The sequence below is a fragment of the Sminthopsis crassicaudata genome, chromosome 2 (assembly GCF_048593235.1).
Source record: "Sminthopsis crassicaudata isolate SCR6 chromosome 2, ASM4859323v1, whole genome shotgun sequence".
In the NCBI taxonomy this organism is placed as follows: Eukaryota; Metazoa; Chordata; class Mammalia; order Dasyuromorphia; family Dasyuridae; genus Sminthopsis; species Sminthopsis crassicaudata.
Window position 1 is genome coordinate 40,265,088 of NC_133618.1, and position 25,507 is coordinate 40,290,594.

The following is a 25,507-nucleotide window of genomic DNA, read 5'->3' on the forward strand; positions in this document are numbered from 1 at the left end:
ACTCCAGCCATATGTGGTGGTCAGTGCTTCATCCCAAGGCCTCTCCAAGGGCAGGAGGGATCATTACCTCTGCCATCTGCTGTTTCCTCTGTGCTTTTGTGGCCTCAGTATAGGCGTTGTGATCGGTCTCAATGATGATAAGGTTGTTGCTCTCAGGGTGGATAACAAACTTTCTTGGAGTGTACTGCAAAGGGAAAGCTACCTGGTTGAAGACAGCACCGAGCTTCTCTAAAGCCAAAATCCTAGAAGGAAAGACAGGGCAGCTAATGAATAGGTGACCTACTCAAGAGAAATATATGCTCAGAAACTGAGATTGGGATAGACCCAGAGCTATCAAAGCTGAGGCCATTTATACCTGCCTCTAATACTGACAATAACAAATCAATAAAGGATGCTGGATTGGGGAGATGAGGCTATGCAGGGACTCCTATGTAACGATCCTCTCCAAGCAGTGGCCTCTTCAGTGCCTTTGTTCTATGGGCCCAAGACCATCATAACAGTAACATTTTCTTCACCACTGCGAACACTGAAATGCGAAGGAAGGACCCATTCTGAAATTAAATGACCTGAAAACACCTCAACTCCTTGTACAATCAGAACGGGTCCTTCAATAAATACCAATGACTTCACCTTTAGAAGACAGTCCTCAGGGGAGCTGTCAACTTCAAGGATACATGTGGGAGGGTAAGCCAACCTTCATTTTGACATGTAGCAGAACAAAGGGACACACTTTTATCAGTAAGCATTCATTCTAGAACTCAAGGGAAGCACAGACATAGTTCTCCATTAATATTCTGGACTCCCTAAAGACAAAAGGGTACTTGACTCTTGGGCAAATTTTCTGATTACTCTGAGGCACAAGAACACTTAAGCTGGGCTGATTCTCTATCCTCAAGTCAACTTCACAGTCCTTGTCAGTATAATTGAGCACAGGCTTGGTGACTTATCCATCACCTCAAAACAGTCCTATAATCTTACTATTCCAAATATCCAAAACTTTGCTCCATGCTAAACTGGTAATATAGATATCTACGATGTTTCTGAGTTGTATATGTGTGTGCATGCATACCTGACCCTGCATGTATATTCAAGATCCTGTAAAATGAGCCTATTTAATCTCATTGGGTGCATAGCATCACATAAAAAGAAAATACACAAGATTTCCCCACTAACAATGGAGAAATCTCTTCACATCAAGCCAACTGGTTTTTCTCTAATCAACTTTATCCTCATGGTCCTTCTTAAATTGCTACAATTCCAATGAGTCATAATCCAGTGAATTTCCCAATTTGTCTATCCCTTCTTGTAATGATCTCAACATCCTCAAATATCACATACATCAAGAATATAATAAAAGCAAGCACTGTCAACTTAATTCCCAAAGTCACCCTATTACCTTATTAGTCTCATTTTTAGCCCTTTTGCCCCCACTAAGGAATGGCAATGATCTGTTGGTCCAGTCTTTTAGAAAATACAATAGCTTTGGGCTTAATTCAAAAGCAGTCATATGAGGTAGACCGATACTTTAAAGAACAAGCCCAGGCTCATTCTCTTTTAATTCTATTGCTAACAGTTTCTAATGTCAAGTTTCTGGGACTTTTCATTCAATAAAAATTAAGTGCCAACTACATATAAAAATGTACCAAGTGCTTTGAGACAAATACATGTAAGACAGCATGACAAATAGGGAAATAAAAGAATTACACATACCTAAATACAACTAAGAAATTGTTCTCCTCAAAGAGCTTAAGATCCAAATGGAGAAAAGATCCATACACTCATAACAAAGGGAAACATACACAAACTGGACGTATGATTAGTTAGACAAGTTCAGGATGGAGAAACTTTGGCTAGAAAAATCTGGAAAGGCTCTAGGAAATTTGAGTAAAGGCAGAACTTCAATAATTGAGGCGGGGGAAATTCCCAGTAGAGGGGACAGTATGAACAAAGTTAGAGAGCGTGGCATGTTACCTTCGGTGGTCAGTGTTTACACAGGGGTACAATGATAGACGTGCTTAAAAAGATAGCCATGGCTAGACCATAGAGTAGCTTTAATGCCAAGCTAATGAGTTTGGCCTTTCTTTAGCAGTCAACGGGGAGCCATTATGAGATTCCAAGAAGGGCTGGGCTGCCTTGTTAATATTAAAACTTGGCTCCAGGATGCTAAATAAAAGCTGAAACTCCAAACATTGAAACTTGGCTCCATGTCACTAGAATTTCTTAAAAGCCAAGACTCTAAGGCTTTCAACTACATGAGCAGACCCTGGAAAACAAAGTCTTATTACCTTCTTCTCACACTTTTGTACCAACATTTTGGTAGATGACTTCTTCAGTACTCCTACAGGGTTGCAAAACTCACCTTAAAGTATTGGTAGAGATGGCCACAATGCCCTCAGGACACTGCTCAGATGCAAAGCCTGATGCAAACTCCAGAGTCTCATAGGACAGGGGGGTCAGATGAAAGCGGGACTGGTAAGAATAGCTTAGCCATGAGCGACTCGACATAGCCAAAACCTGAATGAAGAAAAATGCCCATTGAGTGTCAGGCAAATTTAATGCCAAGGTAAATTGCCATAACTTCCAAGGAGCTCATGCAGAAGATGGTAGAATTTATCACATCATTTTATAAAACCTTGGAAAATGTCCAAAAGTGAAAGGGTCTGCTAAAGACAGCAGCCCTGTCCTCATAGGGCAGCATGTGGGGCATTCTGAGAGGGTGCAGGTCATAGTCTCACAGTGCCCTTTCCTCCAGCAGGCACTTACCGCTTCCTGGCCCTGCATCCGAACTCGGAAAAGCTTCACAGGGCGAGAACCCAAATATCTTGTACGGGTGTCAGACAGATCACCAGTGACAGGGTCTAGGACAGTCCTTAAAAGCACACCATTCTGAGCAAAAGAGCAGAGGAAAGGAGCAATTTGTGATTATAGCAGAAAGATGATTTATGGTGACACAGGAAAACTCAATTTGGGAAAATCCCTGTGTAGATCCCAGGCTCTCCTTGTAGCTTCTTTGCTTAGTTATTTCTCAAAGCAAGAAGACAGCCTCTGTGGGGGTGGGGTGACACAGCTCTGTTCTTGCTCACAAGCATCCTTGTGACAGACTAAGGGCTGGGTTAAAGTAGGATAAGTCCAACAAATAAATTCTTAAAACATTGAGTAACTTAATAAAGGTGCAGAATGCAAACCAACATGGACACAATACCATCCCTTCTGGAGCTTCTGCTGTGCCCCCTGAGCATAGAGGTCTGCTACACTCTCTGGGAACTGCTGTACAACAAACCAGCTACAAGGCAGCTTGTTCTACAGTAAGCTCATCTACACCCTAGGGGTCCTGGCCCCACAAGCTAGTGTGGGAACTCTGGAAGGGGCCTTAGGTCCTTTTATTCTGACCTGAATGTTGACCCAAAAACATTTCCAGTAGATGTTTTTAGAACAGATTTCTTTTAATGGAGCGCCAAACTCCATGAATGCAAGCCTGCGTCCTGAGTTATTCTCTGCAGATTGGCTGGAGAGCAGAACAGGAAATCCACAAAGGAGCCCTCCCCTAAGTGATGACCTAAGTTTCTCCATCCTCTTCAGTTGGATGACTACCCGTAATAATGGGTCACTGGAGACACAAGTGAATAAAGAGAACATGAATGCAGAGCCCTTGAGCTCCTTACCTGCAGCCCAATGTTTAGGTAGAGGAAGCCAATGGAGCCCCTTTCCCCCAGCTCATCTTGCTTCTCAGCTCCACCCATCTCGACAATACACAGTGATTCTGGCTGGGCTGGGAGGGCCTGCATGCTCAGAGGCTGGAGGCAATCCTAAGGGAGATGGAAAGGACAGGATGAGTCCAGATGTCAAGGAATGACTTCCCTTGAGAAAAGATGCTGTCAAGAAGGACTGTCTGGAGAAAGCCTGAGGCTCTCCAGCAGCTTGGAAAGCCTCAGGACTGAGAAAACCCTGGCTTCCTTTTGCTTAATGACTATGATAGCTTGCAACCTTTTTAGTTCCCTACAAAGATACAGGTTCCGTGCTACCTGTTAAAAAAAAAAAAAAAAGAGAAAAAAAAAAAGAAACAACAAAATGGGGCTAGACTAACAAAGAAGCCACAAACTCTCATGTCAATGTCACTGACAACACACATAGATTCCCATGATCCACTCCACAATGAATCCCAGAGAGGTCTGTACCCCTAAGGGAAATTTAGATTTGGGATGACCCTTAGGTCAAATGGCAATCTACTACTAAGACAAAGAAGTCACTCACCGAAGGGTCCAAAGAGATGATCCGAACAGTGTTGTCTACCAGCCCTACAGCCAGGAAACGAGAACGTTGCTCCCCAGGAGGCACATTGGCCAAACTCATGCACACTACGTCTGCAGACATCTCCTTTCGCTCAGTATACTCATTCAGTTGTCCTGACTGCAAATATAAGAACAGGGGAATATTACTGCCTGCATAGGGGGATGAAGAGATGGGGGAGCTATTCTGACCATAGTCACACTTAAGATTTAATCAGCATAGAGGTTTGGTACTAATGACACTCACTGACATTAGGTTCAAGCCCTTTGAGAGATAGTCACTTTTTCATCAACTTATACTTCTTAGTTTATGAAAATGTTCTGGGTCTCAAAAAGATACACAAGTATGGGGACACAAGACAATAAAAAAATTTTTTTTAAGCTTAACAAACAATCGTAAGGCTTGACTTTTGATGAAAATCCAAAGACTTAAGAGGCACCCCCCCCCCACTGCAAAGTAGCAATACCTACAAACTGAAGCCCTCAAAAGGAAATAATCAACTTCTTTTCTTCTGGAAAATCATAAGTAGACCATGATCACAAGAAGTGGGCTAGGGGGACAGCTAAGTGGTACAGTGTATAGAGCACCAGCCCTAAAGTCAGGAGGACTTGAGTTCAAATGTAGCCTGAAGACACTTAACACACTTCCTAACTCTGTGTGACCCTAGGCAAGTCACTTAACCCCAACTGCCTCAGCAAAAAAAAAAAAAAAAAAAAAAGTGGGCCAAGTCTATGGATATTAAATTTGTGTCATTTTATAAAAGATATACATATTTGAAAAGAGGGCAAAAATCAAATTCAAGAGAAGCATGTCATGAAACTGTTCAACGGGTTGACTTTTTTTAAAGCTAGTTAGAACCAGAGGGAAGCTTCACATCTTAGTTTGGATTCTAGAAAGGCATGTGTAGAAACTGCATAATCAGGAGGGTCCCAGTACGTGTGGGGTTTCAGCTCTTCTCTTGTGGCCACATCCCTGACATCGGGCCCCTTCACTAACTCCTACGTGAGAAAGTAGATGGCAGTGTTAAGGTAACCTACAGGATCCATCTCGAAGTAGACTAATTCTCCTCCTGTCAGGGCAATCACCACCTGCCGCTGGTTTACAGCACACTTCACGATAGTTTTCTTTCCTGGGGTCTTCCATTCATTTACTCTCTTATCTGCTCGGATATGCCGGATGCCATCTGGATATACCTAGAGGCAGGAACAAAAGGGAAATAGTTATTCTGGCCACCGCCCAAAACAAGCCCCAACCCAAGGACTGCCAACTGAAGCCAATAATATCTAAGGTTACAAAAACAGGCCTCAACTGAGGCCATGTCATTCAAATAATAGCTTAAATTTCACATTCCCAAGCTAAGGTACTCAAATCTAATTATCCAATACATTCTTACAAAGCCCTCCTAAGATGAGGATAAATTAATAGATAAAAGTAATTGAGGCCTAGAGAATAGTTTCTGGTCCAAAATCTACACAGGAGAGATTAAGATCTCAAGAGTTTTAAGCATCAATCCATGACCTCCCTTGGGTTAGATTTCTCCAGCAAGTGCTAAACAGGCCTGACTGTCCTCACCTGCACCAAAGCATCGTCCCCTAACAAGGAACAGGACAGGGTAGGAGTGGTGCCCAGGAAGCCAGAATCTGTCACTTCTTCCACAGTCTCTCCGATAGAAAGGACCAGGGTGGCGTTCACGAAAGACACAATGATGTAAGCATCGAATTCATCTAAGGAAGCAAGGAGAAGGAAGAGGGCAGCCTGTCAGCGTGGTGCACACGAGACCTGCAACCCCAAATGAATACATATGCAAGGTAAAGAGCTCCTCTTCCAGCAACCTGTCAAGAGCAGAGCTCTGAGTATCTGTGGTCATCAGCACACAATTAACATATAAAATAGCACAAGATGAACCAGATCATCAAAGTGATGGAAACTATGCCTGAAGACTCAAGTATCTGGGGAAGCCTGTTTGTAAAGTGACCCAATTTTCTCAATATGAGCAGAGCCATCCCAACTCCAGGAGATTTATTGCTAATTGCCCCAATGCCCCTGTAAATTAACATACTGTGTGCTTGGTCTAGTAGCAGATCTCAGAAAGAAAAATAAGAGCGGAATTAGGGCTCTTTACTCTGCCACTGCCTTACCCCCACATCACTGTGGAATTTTTATCCTGTTAAAGGACACATGTGAGATAAATAATCTCATTTTTAATAAATGTTCCCTGGGGAAAAAAAAAAAAAAAAAAAACCACCACACATTTGACTGCATAATGTTGACATAATGCTCTGGGGAGAAAAAAAGAACAACTGTGGCTTAAGGAAACTATAAAGCAACCCACTACCTATATAATGAACAGGTATCTCATCTTTTTTATTCAATACCTAGAAAGAGCTCATTCCATAAGTTAAGAATAGAAGCCAACAAAAGTATTCATGAGAACACGAACTCCAAAAGGCAGAGAACAATTCAGTAATGGAAGGATACTAATGTCTTCCAGTAGGAATGACATGGTCACAGTGGTCCCAGAAGGAGTTTGTACTGTTAGTCGTTCTGGGAAATAAAATGAGCATTTTCCATTATTAAAAAAAAAACAACAACACAACAAAATACCCCACTGGCTCAGACCAAGCCTACCAGGACCCAATTTTCCTTTAATGAAATGCAGTTGGATAAACAAATATTAATGACTTTTTAGGTCAGAGACCTTTAGGCACACACACACTCCAAAGGAATGCTCCCCCATGCAATCCAGTAAGTTACAGGCCATTGGTTTCCCACACATTGTGCTCTTCAGAACTTAAAAACACAGAAGATCTAACCTGAGCAATTCTGTACAAGATTTGCTTTTGAAACATAAGTTGAGATATTTTCTTTTTCACAAACAAATTTTGGAACTTATCCTCTCAAGAGATAAAGAAAGCACTGAGGCAGGGGGATGGTATATAACAGAAGGTATTCTGCTGAATTCATTAGATTAGCTGGTTAGTAACTAAAGCAGAACTTGGTCAAGTTATGTGGGTGCTTTTCAGACCATCTTGACCTAATAGTGCACATACTTACAACAGTTTTACCTTCATCAGTGATGAAGGACTGAACTAAGCCATCCACATCACTGTTTAATCTACTTTGTGATCAACAACTCACATTTCTAAGATGACCAACTAGGAAATTCAGATTGTGCTTAAAGGACAGTTTTTCTCTACAATCACTTAGTTACCTGGGTACCAAACCCATAATTCTCGTCTCTGTGGCATTTTGTTCATGTCACCTGAATAAGATTACTCCAAAGACAATTTAGTATCCTGAGGGGAACCTGGAATCTAAAGGGAGCTTCTTGGTCCTACTACTCAGTATTTGTGAGAGATTAGACAATTTCTACCTTCTCTGAACTCTGGCTTCCTCATCTGTAAACGGGGGAGTTGGGCCATATACCTATTAGGGCCCCTTCCAGTTCTACATTCTATGAATACAACTAAATTTTTATATTTGGCAAACAGAGTAATAGTTTAAAAAAAAAAAAAAAAAAGACCAAACTTTTATTTCACACACTTAAGTATATAAAGAGGGAAAATTACTCATACAAGAAATCTATGAATATTACATTAAATGACTGTATCTGAAGTCTCTTTCACAGAAGGTATGGACTACGGTTAGATCAGAAAGCTAAAGGCTTAATTCTAACATGGTAAGAGTGAATACTTGGGACAAATAACTGCTTTTAAGTGGATGATGAAAGTGGAAAAAGATGCCAGATGCTATGAGAGCTTTGCATGGAACTTCACAAGACCAAACTATTCCAAGTACTAAATGTCTAATAAGAATAGGATTTTCCTGCATTCTAATTTTTAAAAGCAAAGCACAAATTCAAAATTCAACTCTTAGCACATGCTTGATGAATCTGATTATATGTAAACCTTGAGAGTTTTCCCCTGGTCAGAGCTTACTGGCACACTTTTAAATGCTCTGATATATCTACTTGGAACAGCTCTATTAAAAACAAGATTGACATTTTCTTTTTTCTAGTTAATGGCAGTTAATCAAAAAGGAGCAGTGTGTACAAGTAAATGAAAGAAATTAAAGCTCTAATTAGGTAGGATTTGTAATCATGTGACAAGTCCATTTCATAAAAGTAAAAGGGACTACGTCTTTGTTTCAGTGGGACAAAGCACACTCAGGGCACAATAGGGCTAACCAGAGATCAGAAGCCTGGCTCCATGACCAAGGTCTCATGCTGCAGGAAGATCAGGATGAGATGGATAGTGCTACTGCCACTGCCAAGCCTTTATAAGGTCCCAGCAGTAAATACAGTGAATTTGGGACTTTTAATTGGTATTAAAACAGAGACCACTACTTTTCCCACTACTTCAACAGAAGCTCCCCCCTGCCTCCACATTTTTGCAACTGAATGTCATGAGGAAATGCACCGCACACACTACAGTCAGGAAGAGCCAGTGCAACCCACTGACCTCCGCTGCTCCAAAGTAACAATTAAAATTTCTTTTAAAAGAGCAGGCCTCATTCACAATGGCTGCTCAAGAAACCATGAATATTTATGTTTCCTTGCTTGGTGGAATTAATATTAACTGACCAAACAAGCCTGATCATCTGTAGAGTTCATGGTCCCAGTTAATCTCCTAACTCCCATAACATAATTTACTAAAGTTAAGTCACTGACCTCAAGGGGGGCAACTCTCAAGGGAAAAAATTCTTAAGTACAATAAGGTATTTGGGACTACCAATTCCCTGTCTAATTTCTGGCTGAAGGAGAGACCCCATCATACAAGCTAATGAAGACGACTTAGGTCTTTCTCTGACCTGTAGAAGCAACTAATCATTGCGGAAACACTTCCATCAGGAAATGCTCATGACTGCCCTCTGTCCAGCTGCTGAGCACAGGAGACAAGAATGGAAATATCCATCTAGATGGCTCAATACCCAAATCCCTCTTACCCTTTCTTGGACATCTATGTCAACTGTACATTGGGCTTTTCAATTAAAAAATTTGCTATCATGCTGTTTTTTCTTTCTTTGCCTCAACCATACTCAACATGTCTCCCTTGGGGACAAATCTCTCAACCTGTGCTAATCACAAAGAAAAAATAAACCTGATGTTATGTTTTTTAGGGTTAGTGAGAGATCCAGATGAGTTATGGTGCCTAAAAGCTGTGGGAAAAGAAGGGGCAGTAGAAGGAAACTAATTTCTGCCTCTGACCACTGAAGATCTGGGCAGGTGGGTTCACAAGTATCGTGACCACAGACGGAAGTCCAGCTGCAAAGTCACTCTCTGGGAGTTGCTCTGCTGGCAGGGCAGCCCCAATACTTTTTTGCATGTTCTCTCCCTGGGGAACCTGTGAAACCCCACAGTAGACCCTAGCCGTAGGTACACACCTGTGGTGATCAGCACCTCCACCAGCCACCTGTGGAAGAGAAAAAAAGGCTTGGTATTGGTAGTGTGTATCACCAAGTACCAGCCAAGGTTAGTATTTGCCATGAAGACTGAAGCATGTGGCAACAGAAGGATAGGTCACTGAACAGCAACACAACTATCACCTGGGGTTTCAGGAGAAAAAGAGTCGAGGTGGATAAAACTTGGTTTCATTTTTGGTTTGCAATCAAATGAGAGCAGAATGATGATCCCCACATCTTGGTGTTCTTTTCTTCAGCCTCAGAATCCTCAAAGGCTCGGGACTCCTCTCACGCTAGGAATCACATATGGCCCTGTACTGTGCAATGTCTTATTTCCCCCCAATAGATTCTGGGTTCAGTAAGAGTAGGGCCTAAGTATCCTTCATGCTTCTAGCTTCCACGGTCCCTAAGTACTATTTATATTACGTGTTTTTTGTTTTTAAAAACAAATAAATTCTTGAATAAACGGGGGTCTAGCCTTATCACAGGCAGGAATGAGAACTTCCCACATTATTTATTGGGGAAGTGCTCAGGACCCATGGTCTTGTCCAAATTCACCATAATTAACACCCTTTCCCCATAAAATTCCTTATCTTATTCATCTGGATCAAGTCAAGATGGTGCAGTCTCTCACATAGTACTTTTCAAAAAACCTACAATATCAGAAAGTCACTATGTCAAAGGAATGAATTTTGCTGTTGCCTTGAATATTCTTCCACAAGCATCACAGGCACAATGAAAGGGTTTTGGAAATTCTTAGAAACTCTGAAAATTAATAAGAGTAATTGACTCAGGTCCTGCTGCTGTCATATTTCAAGCAATTTCTTATATCTACGTTATTGTATCTAAATTAAATAGCCAAGAAACCACACATCAAAGATGGAAACATCCTCCCTTCTGGCTAATTAAGTTTCCTTGTGATAAGCCAGTGAGGTAGATTGGTTTGAGCAGCATTATCCCTTGTGCAAAGATGAAGCAGCTATGTTTTGCCCCCTCCAAGAGGGGTAAAGGGCAAAACTGAGGCTTCCCCACTTAGTTCCTGTGATGCGGCCAGCCTCTTCTCTCCCCTAACAACTAAGTTCCCCCTCCACAAGCTCAGAAAGATCTCTCACTGTTCCCTCAGGACAGCACTCCCATGAGGGTTCAGGACAATTTGAGAGAACAAGGGGGTGACCAAGGAAAATAGGCAGACTTGGCTTTTAGTCCTAGAACAAACCCTGTCAATATCACTCCCTCTTCCTTACTGTTCACATTCTGGCCAAGTAGTAATGGTAAAGACGACCTTCTGTAAGAGGTCTCTGTTTTCAGGCAAACTACCAGCTCTCTCCTCAGTCTCAGTAGAATGTTCTGCTCAGAATTTGGTTTTCTCAGATATAATCATTCTTCAGAGCAGAACAGATTCGTGTAAGCTTTGCCCATTTTCCAAATGACTGATGTCAATTGGGCACATTTTGCTTTTATGGCCAAATAATGGCTATCAAAACAGATAATGAGCAGGAAATGCAACTATTGTTTGGACCTGAAATTAGAGTTGAAGAAAAATATATTGTGGTGTACTTCACTGGAACCTGAGGAATCTATCCCTGCAGGGAATGTAGTCTGCAAACTACCATATATTGTAAACTATAAGCATATTGTACGATATATTGTAAAATATATTGTAGGGTCACTCCCTAGCCACTAGAGAGCATCTTGGCTAGATGATCTCTAATTAAAAGTGAGAAGCTGCCTCAAAACAAAAGTCAGAATATGAAAAGCCTGTGGCTCTAAAAGTTTCATAACTGCATCCTTCTGGGGTGGTGAGCCTTTGCCCAAGGGATTGTATTTGGCTGTTGGGAAAAAGTTACCTACCTTCAATGTGCCGGCGCACAGTCCAGACAGCATTGGGGTTACCGGGCAGCTCAGAGACAGCCATTTCTGACACCTAGCAGAAAAAGAGACAAAGACTGAATCTGGCTGGAACAATCTTGCTGCCCACTGACTAGAGAGCAAATAGCTCAGGTCAACTCTCAAGGATCTTCTCTATAACTGTCAGGAGGGAACCCAAGAAAGAATGGTCTGACTCCACTAGTGTACTTAATGTCTGCGCTTACTTATTAATAACCCTTTCTTTGCCAGGCTGCTCAGAAGTAACCCAGGGAAATAGCACCACAATGCTTCTCTTCCTCATCTTGAGATAGAAAGGCAGCTAGGTGGCGCAGTGGTTAGAGCACCAGCCTTGAACTCAGGAGGACCTGAGTTCAAATCTGGTCTCATAGACACTTAACACTTCCTAGCTATGTGACCCTGGACAAGTCACTTAACCTCAGCCTCAGGGGAAAAAAAAAAAAAAAAAAGAGATAGAGGGAGCCCCAGATTTTAAATAGCACATTCTGAAAGACCAGCTAAGCTAGAAAGCTTCAGAGTCCAGGCCTAGACATAGATTTTGTCCATCAGGTGAAAACGAAAAGTTGCTACATTCAGAGGTTCATCATCATCAGCTCAGTCACCAGGCAAAAGTAACTCACAAAGAATATCTAGGAAGGCTATGACACAGTGGGATGAAAAGGTACCATACTGTCCACTAAACACTAATAGGACTAAGTCCATTTTGAATGCTGTAGGAAGAACTGTAACTTGTATCCTTATATATAATCTCAAGCCAAAGGGGTGGCTTATGGTCCACAAGATGATGACACTTCTTCATATTTCATTAGGAACATTAAGTCAATGGACTAAGTTCAAGACCAGATTTAATGCCAAAGTTAATGACTTGGCCCAATAGGATAATCCCATCACAGACAATGCAAAACTAAGTTAACTAAGACAATGGGGGGAAAAAAAAGCTTTAGCTAAGCTTAAAATTTAAGGACAGAAGATAGTAGGGTTGGAAATGACCTGAAGAGACAAAGGGATGGGACTAATGACAAACATGAACCTTAAAGATAGGCAGGAAAGTGTTATGGACAGAAGACAGTGCATATGGCCAATGAAAATGAGCAGACTATTGAAGTGTTTTGCAAATTCAAAAAATATTTCAATTTTTCTTGAAGACTAAAAAACAAAACTTGATAGAAGTATGGATGCTATTCTAACACAACCAATTCAAGTAACTCTTTAATGACTTAAGGCTCTTGATGACATTTTCCAGGGTCATTGTTTACAGACTAGGAGCTCTTCCTGCATTCTAAATATATAAGGACATGGATTGGAGTTCTTCCTGTGGCATTCAGAATGGATTTAATCATGTTAGTGCTGAGTACCCAATATACTACATTTGCTCACTATTGACTCACTGACCCCAGTCTTTGACCTAGGAAACCCCCTCATTTTCTATCATTTAGTTTAGAGCTGTGGTGTCCCCCTGAGAAGTAGATTTTTTAAAAAATACTCAACAAACCAAATTCTGTCTTCACTACAAGCAGAATAAAAGTGTATCCTATCACATCAATGTTATACCATGATCCCATGAAGTAACCTGGCAATCCACCTTACCTCAAGTCCATGCCTCAAAACCCTCAGAGAAGATCGTGGTCCCCTGCCACAAGCTACATACAGCTGTGGGGTATCTTCATTGGCCAAATCAGCAATCTGCACAGAAGAACTTGGTTACTCTACCACCCCAAACCAAACAAAATCAAGCTGATTCAGCTGGAGCTAATCTGACATTTCACTCTGTTGTAATATGGTTCCTCTAGCTCCAAAAAGGCAGTATCAATCCTGGAGTGAAAGGGGAGAGCCTCTTACTGGAAATGTCTTCAATTTTTGTGACCAGCACAAAATTCTTCAAATTAATAGGATACAATTGAAGACAGGTTGCTCAGAGACTGTCAAATATCTGGGATTTAGGGAAATTTCCTCCAATCTAGGGGGATACTACACTTTACAAAGGTACTTTTTTCTTTCTTTATTAAGTTTTCATCCATTCTTTCAACTACAAAATTGTCCAAAGTACATTAAGAGCAATTATGTTCTTCAAGACACTGAAGTAAAAACAAACAAACCCAATTAGCTAAATGGGACCCTTAGCTTCATTTTCTATTGTTCTCAATTCTATTCTTTTCTCAAGAGGGAAAGAGTCTACATTTAAAAGCCAAACAAAAAAACAACAAATGCAGAAACACTTTCTAGATCCCCTTGTAGAAAAGAGACACAAAAAGTAATCAAAGCTTCAGCCAAACACTAGCCATGTCCTGATTTTCTTGGCAGAATTTGACTTATTTTTCATAACTTTAATTTCAAATGCTAAAAAAAAAAAAAAAAAAAAAAAGAAGAAGAAGAACCAAAATTCTTCCCATACGTTGTATCTCTCTCCCTGGGGAAATGATCATTTTTTAAGGAATTAAAAAATTTACTGTTTAAAAAAAAAAGCATGTTAATTTGCCTAATATATACAAGATATTAGGTATAAAAAAAAAAAACAAAAAACCTTTCTGCCCCAAGTAGCTTCTATACAATTAGAAATAACTAATTCTATATACATTATTCCTCCCATTCCCCCACTCCAGTAGTTTAAAGAGTTATATTTAAAGGAGGGCTCAAAATTCTGCCTAAGCCTCTCACAGAAACACTGCCATATTCCCTAGAAGAGTTCCTACAATTCTATTCCCTTAGGAAAGCCTTAAGCCTTGCACATTCCAACCTAGCCAGGGTGGAAAACTGTCCATCTCCATCTGAGGTGTTGATGCTTTGCCCATTATACTTGAAGACAGAAGAGAAGGACTGGGCTGTACCTGACAAAACAGAATAGGGGAGAGACTATCCAGTTCATCCACCAACACTAAATTTTTGAGAGGCCGAGGCTGGAAGAAGAATGTGTCTCCTTCTTCCAAGGGCATGGCAGATGAGAACTCAGGCTCTTCATCATCATCACCAAGGTGGGCAATCTGATACAGGTAACTGTGAAGGAAGAATCAAAACTCTGGTTAGAGCACTTTACCAGGAAATGGGAAGAATCTTGTCATGAATGAAGAATAAAAAATAAAAAATATTTTACTGTTCCACAAATACCCTATATTAATTTTGGCAGAGACGGTTCTGCAGAATTAGAAAAATTTCAAGAAATTCTGTTCATCAATATTTGGTTTTCTTCATTATTAAGCAAAGAGCAGGGCTGAAAAAATTTACTGAACAGACATCAACAGAGTAATCTTTGAAATGTACAGTAAAACCAAAAAGGGAAATATTGACAATTTTAAATGTTGCACAGATACAAGCATTCAAATTGCATAAATGTGATACATACAATCTTTTAGTGAAATAGAATGAATAAAAGAAATTCAAAGAATTGCCAAACTCCATTCTAATCATCTTCCACATATTCCCTAACAAATGTGTCTGACTTTTGGGGCCCTAAAATTTACATTGTTGGGAATGGACAACTGGGAAGTGACCTAGTTTAATAATCAGTTAAGATTGCTAATAAGCAACATACCTGACTTGTCCTTACCTAGCCAGTCTAATTGTGTATTTGTTCAAGGGCAAACCAACAAAGGAAAAGCAATGACTTTAGATTAGAACTGCTAATAACATTCTTTAACTGCAATCTACAAAGTTGAAATGCTCTTAGAATCTATAAGCAAAGAGGTCAAATAAATCTCCAAATCAAACAGATAATTAGGTAAAGCCTGGATTAAATCCTAGATACCTAAATCTTACTACCAGTATATAAGAAGAAGCTTCCAGTTCATGCTCAGAAAAAGGATATATTCAGCACAGGCTGGATCTTCAATGACTATTTGTTAAGCAATAAGATGACATACAAAGATTTCTTAACTCTCTAAACTGAATGATTTAATGAAAAGTTTCTATTTTGGATAATAATTTCAAGTCTGAGTTCATGATGAATTAGATACAAAGGAAACAAATTAAGAGGGCACACTGTGTTGATCTAAGCAAGAGACATTACAAAGAATTGGCAGGTGCTGATCAACCCATTCTTAATACCACATGCATTTTAGTAGAGTTTGGAGACTGGATTATTGGGCGAGAACTAGCACACTATTCACAGAAATGTTAGAAGTAATCAGTGTGGAAGGAAAGCTCACTGTAACATAAGATTTGGAGCTGGAAAACTTAGAGATGAGGAAACAGCACTGGAGAGCTTAAGTAAGAAAAAACTTTTGATTTAGTCAAGTAATACCTGAGGTTTAGTAAAAGTATTCAATGAAGACTAGTTGAAAAAATGAGATATCCAGTTGAAGAATGAAATTTAGGATGAAAGGATAGAGCATCTGGGAATTGTTTGCACAAAGGCTAAAGGTACAGGAGGAGATGAAATCACAGAAAAAGTAGACAGGTTAAAGGTCAGAACCCTGAAGAATGGACCTCCAGAGAGACTAAGATAAGGATATCTGTCAAGAGAGATGGAACAACAGCATGGTACACAGGCTCCTGTTGTAAGGATTAAATGCTCCAAAGATATGGAATGAAAAAAAGCCACTGGAATTAGTGCACTAGAGGCCAATGACAACTTTAAAATGAAGGCAAGAGTTACCCATCTCTCTACTTTGTAACCCTCCTGGAACACTACCTTCTTCAATAAAACTGGCCAAACAGGACTAAGAGCTACTCACTGATTTCCAAATTCTGATGCCACAAAGAGGAATCCTGTTTTGAGCACACACATAGCAGCAGCCACAGGGACAGTATCAAAATACTTCAGCCGGATCTCAGTAACCTGAAAGCAGATGACAGAACAGAGAATGGATTAAATGGCACGGAACATTATGAAACTACTAGGGAGATTTATGATAAACATACGGTATGAAGTAACTACCAGAAGCACTTAAATACTGGCAAGTTGAAATGAAAACCAAATAATCTAGCTATTCCACGTGGTACACCCCAAAAAAACAGGTAACACTATATGGTATTACCCTCTTTCTGCCCAATATAAAAGAGATGTAGCCCTCTACTTCAGTTAACTTCTACCAATAGGACAATCTCCATCCAGAAACAGACATCCCAATTATACAGAGAATGAACTGGCTAAAGGCTCTGAAGAAGAAAAAGATATATAATCAAAATGTAGGGGATGTGACAAGAAAGCACACACATGCATCACAAACACAAATTCCAATAGATAAAAATGCTCTCACTCCCTTCTTAATCTACTTACCATGTCTTCATCTGTCTCCAAAGTGATTTTGAAAATATCTCCTTGCTCAGTTTGCGCCAAAAAGAAGAACATAGACTTGGTCTTATGGGTGGCAGAGCAGACAAAAATCATTCCTCTCTCAGGGTCATCCAAATCATTCTAACAAAGGCAAACAACCAAGATCTTAGAAATGGCACTTTTCCTTTCAGAACAATCACTGAATCTGAAGCAGAGGCTGACATTTTAGTCACAGCAAAAGGGGTCAAATCATAACTTTATGTACCTGTGTCATCAACAGCTGCCTCAACAATGTTAGTGACAAAGACTATGGCCAGTCTTGACCCTATTGGGGCCTCAGAGCCTGATCAGATTCAGAGAGGTAAGTTTTGTCTTCAAGGAAAAAAAAATTCAGAGAAGAATCATGAAATAATCATCATTTCAGGCAATGAGCAAAGTCTTCATATACAACTGGCTTATGACACAAGGCATTACTATCAATTATCTCTCCATCACTTACTTTACTTTGTCCTCACCAAGTTCCTTCTCTATTGCTAAATAGAGATACCCTTCTCCCTCCTATTAATTCCAAAAGGTCTCACCCGCCTCCTAGGAATGGGACATCTGATATCAGGCTGATCACCAAAGTTTTTATAGGTGATGTAGTTTTCAGAACAGATCAATACACCACTTGGACCATCTGAGCCTCCTGGCACTGTGGGATGAAGCAAAACATATTAGCAAGGCCAGATAAGCTCAAAATTTTACCAATTCCCTCTCCCAAAAGCAGACCATAGTTTGACATGCACAGTATGTTCCAAATGGAGAAATTCACCAGAGTTGTGCTTTTAAATTCAATCTTTTCTAGCTTATTGGGATGCACCATGTGTAATGTTCACCTTTTTAAGGCTGAATAAGAGTCAAGCACAAAGTTTGTGGCAGAGCAGAACCCTCACAAATGCAAAAGCTCTGCTTAGACACTGAAGCACAGAATGTGTACACAAAATAAATCCTCATAAATCATCAGCATTTTTATATGTTACCAATAAAATCCAGCATCAAAAGATACAAAGAGAAATTCCATTTAAACCACCAGTAGATAATATAAAATGTTTGGAAATTTACTTGCCAAGACAAAGCCAGGACTATATGAACACAATTACAAAACAAATAAAGTCAGATCTAAACAAACTAGAAGAATATCATGTGCTCATGGGTAGACCTAACAAATATAAAAATGAAAATTCAACCTAAATTAATCTTACTTATTTAGTGTCATACCAACCAAATTGCTAAGAAATTATTTTACAGAGCTACAAAATATAATAACAAAATTCATGTGGAAGAACAAAAGGTCAAGAATTTCAAGGAACTAATTGGCAGTGGGGAGGAAGCAAATGAAGGTGATCTAACTGTACCAGAGCTAAAACTGGATTATAAAGAAGCGGTCATCAAAGTCATTTTGGTACAGACTAAGAAACAGAGTGGTGCATAGGTGGAATAGGTTAGGTTCACAAGTCACAAAAACTACAGTAATCTAGTGTTTGATAAACCCAAAGACTCCAGCTTATGGGATAGGAACTCAATATTCGACAAAAATTGCTGGCAAAACAGAAGCAAAGAATGTACATATGTGAAATCCTCAACTTCCTGTCAAGTTTTCATCTGTACTGGCCTCTAAGATACTTCCCTCACTGGGAAAGGAGAGCTTTGGGCTATAGTCTCTTGTTCACTTTTAAATCTATGATTCTACATCTCTTTTTGTTATCAGATCAAAGTCAGAGACCATTTCTCACAATATATACCTGTCCCCCAAAATTCGCAAACATTACTTGGTTTACAAATGTATACCTGAAACCATTAAAATGCTCCAAAATGAGATTAAATTCATTTTTTCTCCAATTCAAGAGACAGCAAGTACCAAGCCAAGAATCACATGAACTGTATCACACCTTCTTTGTGTCCCTCATAGTACTCAGTAGTCTTGCATGATACAGTATTCAAAAAAGCTTTGTTGGGCATAATATAGATCTTCAATGGACAATAACTTATTCTCAAGGAAAAAGTTCCCTTTTGACCTTCTTAAAAAGTTTCCTCACCTAAAAAATCAGGGAGACAAGGGCAATGGACAGAATGATCTTTAAGATCTCTGCCAGTTCTAAAATATTCATTTTAGCACCCTTTTCTCCTCTAATGCTGAAACTTCCACTTATACCTCAAGTCTACAGCTCTCATCTCCTGACATGTTACCATAGAATTGAATTTCCCTTCCCAAATTTCCAATGACCTTCCCTCCTGCCTTAAAAATATCAAGAGTTTTCCTATGTCATACTCCTTCTGCTTGATCCTACTACCTCCAATTTCTTCCACTCAGATAACTGCTGAAGCGTTTTCCACCTACTTTCTATCTAGTCATTCCCCTCTAGACCACACTATAATCTAGTTTTTACATTACTGAAATTATCACATAATCTTGGCACTATTTTCTCCTCTATAGTAGAAGGCAGTTGGATTCAATGACCTCCAGCTGTCAATGTAAGATTCCAAGTGCTTCAGCCCTCATGTCCTATCTCCCCCTCCTCCTCATTTTAATAATAAATTTGTTCTAGAAATGCTTCCCACACTGAGTTTCAATGACATTGAACTTCCTGGTGATCCTGTCAACACTTCTTCCTGGGTCTCCCTCCTACACATCAAACTCTCAAGCCCTCTGCTTTGCTTCCTTTTTACTCATGACTTCAGGGAACTCATCAGCCCCATGGTTCCCATCTGCTTGGATCACTCCCACACCTAACCTCATTTACTCACTTCAGCCTCGTTGAGGCCAGGTCCGGAAATGGACAGTAACCTGAGGAAGGGCAGGAAGCAGCTTAAAGGAGGAAATACCTGTGATGAGGAAGTTGCCATGCTCCTCCAAAGGTTCACTGTATTTTCGGACCACATGGTTTAACCCTAAATCCAACTCATAGAAAGTGAGTGTCTGTTGGGTATTGGCGGCTGCTTCTCCTGTTGGATCATTGTCTGCTTCCTGCAAAGAACAAAAAGCAGAAAGGAGCAAAATCAGGTTAGAATCGCCTTGTACAATTCCCTGGTAGAATGAAGGCCAGTGTCAGGAGGGTCCGTATCCTGAGGTTTCATCTCCAGTTTGTTTGTACAGGTCCTTGGCCAGTCATCTCCTATCAAACTATAAACTCTCTGCAGACAGGGACATCTTTTGTCTTTCTATGTGTTGGATAACGGTTCACTGATGGGGGTAGATAGCTCAAATCAGAGCCCAGGATGTTGAATATGTGCAAATCAATTTCTAAATATTTCAGGGTAACAAAAAACAAAAAAAAAAAAGGGGGGGGGGCAGCATTCCACTGCCAAAAATGGGAATGAAGACAGAAGGAGAACAGAAAGACAAGGAACTATGTAGCAGAAAGCACTCTTTTAAAAATGCTGAACCAATATGAAGAAAAGTAGAAGGAAACTTAATCTATGGTGACTTTTACCTCATAATCCATCTCCAGACAAGCAAACATGGGATTTTCAAATCCAACATCTACTCCCACCACATGATAAACCAAAGTATTTGCTTTGTGGGCTTCCAAAGGGGAGGAAATGGTAAGCCGAGCAGCAGCATCTCTGTTGAGAATGTAAACCAATTTCTGCTTTTCAATGGCACCTGAAGATGAAAACAAAAACACAAACATGGACAACCCACACCATGAAGAAAATAATTAAAGAAAAAAGCCTATAGCTCAAACCCCATGAAGATTATAGAATCCAAGATTTAAAGCTGGAACTCCACTTAATTCAAATAGTTCACATGAGGTAACCGAGACCTGCCCAATTACAGCTTCTAAGAATGAAAGACAGGAATTGAGCCAAGGTCCTGACCAAGTCCAATGATCTCTCAAATTCAAGAACCAGTAAGTATCACTCCAACAACTGTCCCTCCCACAATAGATCTACACCACCATATTTTCCACCTCTATTTATATTTACTAACTTCTTTTAAAAACTGACTTGTGTAAATAATACTCATGTATAGGCTGAGCTAATATAATAAAAATGACAATTCTACCTAAATTAATCTACTTATTCAATGCCATACCAATCTAACTCCCAAGAAATTATTTTACAGAGCTAGAAAAAATAATAACTAAGTTCATTTGGAAGAAAAGGTCAAGAATTTCAAAGAAATTAATGGAAAAAAAGGAAATGAAAATAGCCTAGACCTAAAACTGTGTTATAAAGCAGCAGTCATCAAAACCATTTAGTGCTGGCTAAGAAATCAGTGGAATAGGTCAGGTTCACCAGATACAACTATCTATAGTAGTCTAGTGTTTGTTAAACCCAAAGACACCAGCTTCTGGGATAAAAAAAATCCCTATCTGGCAAAATGGCAGAAACTAGGCATTGACTAACACCTAATAACCTATACCAAGATAAGATCAAAATGGATTAATGATTTAGTCATAAAGAGTAACACTATATGGGGCAGCTAGGTGGCGCAGTGGATAGAGCACCAGCCTTGAATTCAGGAGGACCTTGAATTCAGGAGGACCCGAGTTCAAATCTGGTCTCAGACATTTAACACTTCCTAGCTGTGTGACCTTGGGCAAGTCATTTAACCCCGATTGCCTTAGCAAAAAAAAAAAAAAAAAAAAAAAGAAAAGAAAAGAAAAGAAAAAGTGACACTATAAGCAAATTAGAAGACCAAAAGATAGTCTACCTCTCAGATCTATGGAGAAGGAATATGTGGCCAAAGAAAAACTGAAGTATATTATGGAATGCAAAATGAATATTTTTATATATTAAATTGAAAAGTTTTTGTACAAACAAAACCGATGCAGCCAAGATTAGAAGGGAAGAAGAAAACTGGAGGAAAAAAATTTTACACCCAAGGTTTCTGATAAAGGAGGCCTCATTTCTAAAGTTTATAGAGAACTGAAATTTATAAACTACAAGCTATTTCTCCAATTGATAAATGGTCAAAGGACATGAACAATTTTCAGATGAAATTATAGCTATACGAAAAGGTACTCTAAACCACCACTGATCAGAGAAATGCAAGTTAAAACAACTCTGAGGTATCACTTTACACCTCTCATTATTGGCTGAGATAACAGGAAAGGATAATGATGAATGTTGAAGGGGATGTGGAAAAACTGGGACACTAATACATTGTTGGTGGAGTTGGAAACTCCAGCCTTTATAGAAAGCAATTTGCATCTCTTCCTGAAGGGCTGTCAAACTATGCATACCCTCTGATCCAGCAATGTCACTACTGGGTCTGTATCCCAAAGAGATCATAAAAAAGAGAAAAAACCCACATATGCAAAAAATGTGATAGCCCTTTTTGTAGTGGCAAAAAACTGGAAACTGAATGGATGCCCATCAGTTGGAGAATGGCTAAACAATTATGGTATAGAAAGTGATGGAATGTTATTATTCTATAAGAAATGATAAGCAGGATGATTTCAAGAAAGACTTACATGAACTGATGCTAAGTGAAATGAGTAGACCCAACAGACTATTATACATAACAAGATTAGGTGATCAACTCTCATGGATCTGGCTCTTTTCAACAATGAAGTGATTCAGACTAATTTCAATAGATTTGTGTTGAAGAGCGCCATCTGCACTCAGAGAACTGAATGAGGTTCACAATATAGTATTTTCACTTTTTTTGTTGTTTGATTGTTTTTTCTTTTTCCTTTCTCATTTTCCCCCTTTTTGAACAGATTTTTCTTGTGTAGCATGGTAAACGTGGAAATACATATAGATGAGATGCACAAATTTAACATATGTTGGATTACTTGCTGTCTAGAGCACATTTTGCATTTTTTTTTTTTTTTGGCAAGGGTGAATATTGAAAACTATCTTTGCATCTAATTTGAAAATAAAAAGCTATTATTAAAAAAAGATTTGTAGGTGCTTAAGTGTTTAAGGAATTTTAGGACCTAATGAAGTTATTTTCCGTCTAAGATTAAATATTCCCATTACTTCAGGGATCCCCAGCTAGTTTACCTCTCAAAGCCTGATCAGTTATACACAATATTTTCTCCAGAAAAAAATCTCAGAGAAGAGACATGAATGTAAATCATCATTTCAGGCTGGTGGAAACATTTTCGCTGAAGGCCAAACAAGCCAGTTTTTCCCCACATCTCTACCTCCCTACCACATCTCAAAATAAAACAAATTTGTTCTAGAGAAAGGATAACGGCTATGAAAACTACAGGAGGCAGGGGAAGATTTTTATATTGACCCCATTGTTTAAAAAGATAGAAATCACTTTTAACCTACTCCACTGTTTAGTTATAATACATTTTACCCATTAGTAATTGTAGAGATGGACAGCCATTGTCCAATAGGACAGCCAAGTAGTACAGTGGGGTGTCAGGCATGAAATCAGGAATACTTTTTATGTTCCTGAGTTTGAATCTGGCCTAGGTCACTTAGCAGCTGTGTGATCCTGGGCAAGCCACTTAACTTTGTTTGCCTCAGTTTCCTCATCTGTCACGAGCTGAAGGAGGAAATGGCAAACCAGTCTAGTATCTAACCCCAAAATGGGGTCACGAAAAGGTGGGCAGCACTGAAACAAGCAAGCAACAAATTGTAAATGTGCCCATTTCTAAGCAGATAAAATTAGTTTCAGAAACTAGAGTTCCTAGCACACAGCAATCTCCTTAAACTAAGCAATCAGTACAAGCAGAACTAGAAAAAAATCCAGTTGCAAAAATCACTTACTAATCATGACAGCTCTGCCTTTGGGATCAACAGCTAAGAATTGTCCGGGTACAATTCGGCGGCACCCACTCTTGCCAAAGGTTTCCTGATGGATCTTCTCAAACATGTTCTTGGATGGCTGATACTCCAGGATGACAATTCGGCCCGAGTCGCTGCCCACCACAATGTAGTCTTTTGTACCACCAGTCAACCTGAAGGCCATGAGGGATCTGATAACGCCAAACACTTCCACAGTCAATAGGGTATGTACCTTCCCAGTGTTGGGGTCAGGGCGCAGCAGCTCCAAAATCTTCCCTCGAGAAACAACAATCTCCTGTTGTTTGGTTCCTAGAGGGAAGAAGGGAAGTTCGTGATCTCTCTGGAAAAGTAACAAAGAAGTGCTGGGGCAGCCAGGTCAGAGTGGGGAGAGTCCCAATCCACAGACCTCAGACACTTAACACTTCCTGGCTGTGTGGCTCTAGGCTTACAGACCAACGCAAATTACTTCTATATTTAAATGCCTCAGGGGGGAAAATCATTCTGTACATCTTCCAGAGATCTCTATGCCATTGGAACAAGTGTCCCCTTCCCCCAAAACATACTTCCACCTCTACGGTCAGCTAGTCAGTACAGCGGATAGAGCACCAGCCTGAAGTTCAAATCTGACCTCAGACACTGAATATTTCCTAGCTATAGACCCTGGACAAGCCACTTAACCCCTAAATTTCTAAGCTTCCTTCAAGACTTAACTCTAGATCCCCAAACCACTGCATTTGCAAGGTGGACATGTTCTACAGATGCTACTTTCTACACATCTCTGCTCCTTGAGAGAGTTGCCCTCTCTGTAACTCCCCCCCCCCCACTCTCAAATCGATTTAACACACACAGCAATCCTGACATACACATCCTCAATCTCCAGCTAAACTGACTTCCTTCAGCAAAAGCACTGGATCTTTCTTCCTTCCACAGTACTTGGGGGACAATGGATGTTTGTTGGACTTCTGACGACCGCGGAAATATCTGGGGAGACAGGAAACTATAGCCTTGGGGCGACCTGCTCCACACCAATCTTAGGGGCTGAGAGGCAGACTGCTGGGTCTCCCCAACCTTTCCAGAAAAAAAAAAATACATTCCTTTGTTTTTAAACTGGAAAAACCTGGCTCCAGCATTACCTGAGAAGTTGCCATGAATGGCGAAGCTGATCCCGGTGGCTCGCTGCAAGGTCAAGTTGTACAGGAACATGGTGACAAAGTAACAGGGTCACCAGAACTTCTGAATCCAAGTTTCCGTGTAGATCCGCTCCCAGAAGCACTAAAAGAGATGCAAAAACACGAAGGGACAGCTTCACATCCGGAGGCCTCGCTAAGTCATAAAGCAAAACATTTCATTTCCCCCTTCGATAATTTTAAAACTAAGGTTAATGTAGCCATTTCCGAGCTCCTATTTCCTCCCAAATGTATTGAACCAAGGACAGCGAACATTGTTGCCTCCTCAGGAGATTAACTGGAGCGGGACCAAACGCCTCAGGAAGCCAGCGGACAGAAGAGCCCAGAACGTCCTGCGGCCATCTGTAAAAGGGGGATAACGGCGTCTATCCACCCCCCAGAACGAAGGAAATGGGAATCATTAAAGGGCCCAGCACGTGCCCTTCCCAGCAACCCTGTAAGGGCGAGCCATTGTCTCCCCATTTTACAGATCAGGAAACTGAGCCAGGCGGCGGTAAGGAGCTTTGCCCGAGTCCGAACTCCGACTCTCGTTGAACCGCCCACCGGGATGGGGCAAGGAGACGCTTAGCGCCCCCCCCCCCAGCCCGGCCGCAGTATCTGGATAACGGGCCCGGGTCCCCCCTCGGGGTCCGTGAGCGACGCGCCCAGTGCCCGCCCCCGGCCCCGGGCGACTCCCAGGCCTCTCATCCCCGCGCGAGGGGGACCTCTCCCGAGCCGCCGGGCTCGGTTTGGCCCGGAAAAAAGCCTCCCCGGGGGCGCGGGGACCACACGTGCCGCCTCCTCCCCACTGCCCCGACCTAGG

The 25,507-nt window shown here is 40.5% G+C and overlaps 2 protein-coding genes and 2 non-coding genes across 4 annotated transcripts in view; 1 reads left to right on the top strand and 3 right to left on the bottom strand.

Annotated features, from left to right (window-relative positions):
- The window catches only part of SF3B3 (splicing factor 3b subunit 3), a 32,623-nt gene that overhangs the window by 6,844 nt on the left and 272 nt on the right, over positions 1 to 25,507 (bottom strand). Inside the window, exons 2-18 of the mRNA XM_074285950.1 lie at positions 24,652 to 24,790; positions 23,501 to 23,827; positions 20,257 to 20,429; positions 19,649 to 19,790; positions 17,365 to 17,477; positions 16,787 to 16,924; positions 16,242 to 16,345; positions 14,400 to 14,565; positions 13,162 to 13,257; positions 11,539 to 11,611; positions 5,860 to 6,011; positions 5,325 to 5,480; positions 4,252 to 4,407; positions 3,663 to 3,806; positions 2,764 to 2,886; positions 2,360 to 2,514; positions 68 to 242 (exon numbers count right to left, since the gene is read on the bottom strand). Coding sequence (XP_074142051.1) covers positions 68 to 242; positions 2,360 to 2,514; positions 2,764 to 2,886; positions 3,663 to 3,806; positions 4,252 to 4,407; positions 5,325 to 5,480; positions 5,860 to 6,011; positions 11,539 to 11,611; positions 13,162 to 13,257; positions 14,400 to 14,565; positions 16,242 to 16,345; positions 16,787 to 16,924; positions 17,365 to 17,477; positions 19,649 to 19,790; positions 20,257 to 20,429; positions 23,501 to 23,827; positions 24,652 to 24,721 — 2,463 coding nt within the window. The 5' untranslated portion in view covers positions 24,722 to 24,790. The remainder of the gene's footprint in view (positions 1 to 67; positions 243 to 2,359; positions 2,515 to 2,763; positions 2,887 to 3,662; positions 3,807 to 4,251; positions 4,408 to 5,324; positions 5,481 to 5,859; positions 6,012 to 11,538; positions 11,612 to 13,161; positions 13,258 to 14,399; positions 14,566 to 16,241; positions 16,346 to 16,786; positions 16,925 to 17,364; positions 17,478 to 19,648; positions 19,791 to 20,256; positions 20,430 to 23,500; positions 23,828 to 24,651; positions 24,791 to 25,507) is intronic.
- LOC141559284 (small nucleolar RNA SNORD111) lies at positions 17,123 to 17,211 on the bottom strand. Its single transcript, XR_012487345.1, has one exon. It is a non-coding gene; the product is annotated as a small nucleolar RNA SNORD111 (small nucleolar RNA).
- On the bottom strand, positions 22,787 to 22,869 carry LOC141559283 (small nucleolar RNA SNORD111). The gene has a single exon (XR_012487344.1). It is a non-coding gene; the product is annotated as a small nucleolar RNA SNORD111 (small nucleolar RNA).
- The window catches only part of COG4 (component of oligomeric golgi complex 4), a 31,732-nt gene continuing 31,404 nt past the window's right edge, over positions 25,180 to 25,507 (top strand). Inside the window, exon 1 of the mRNA XM_074285954.1 lies at positions 25,180 to 25,198. The gene's annotated coding sequence lies outside the window, so the exon portion shown is untranslated. The remainder of the gene's footprint in view (positions 25,199 to 25,507) is intronic.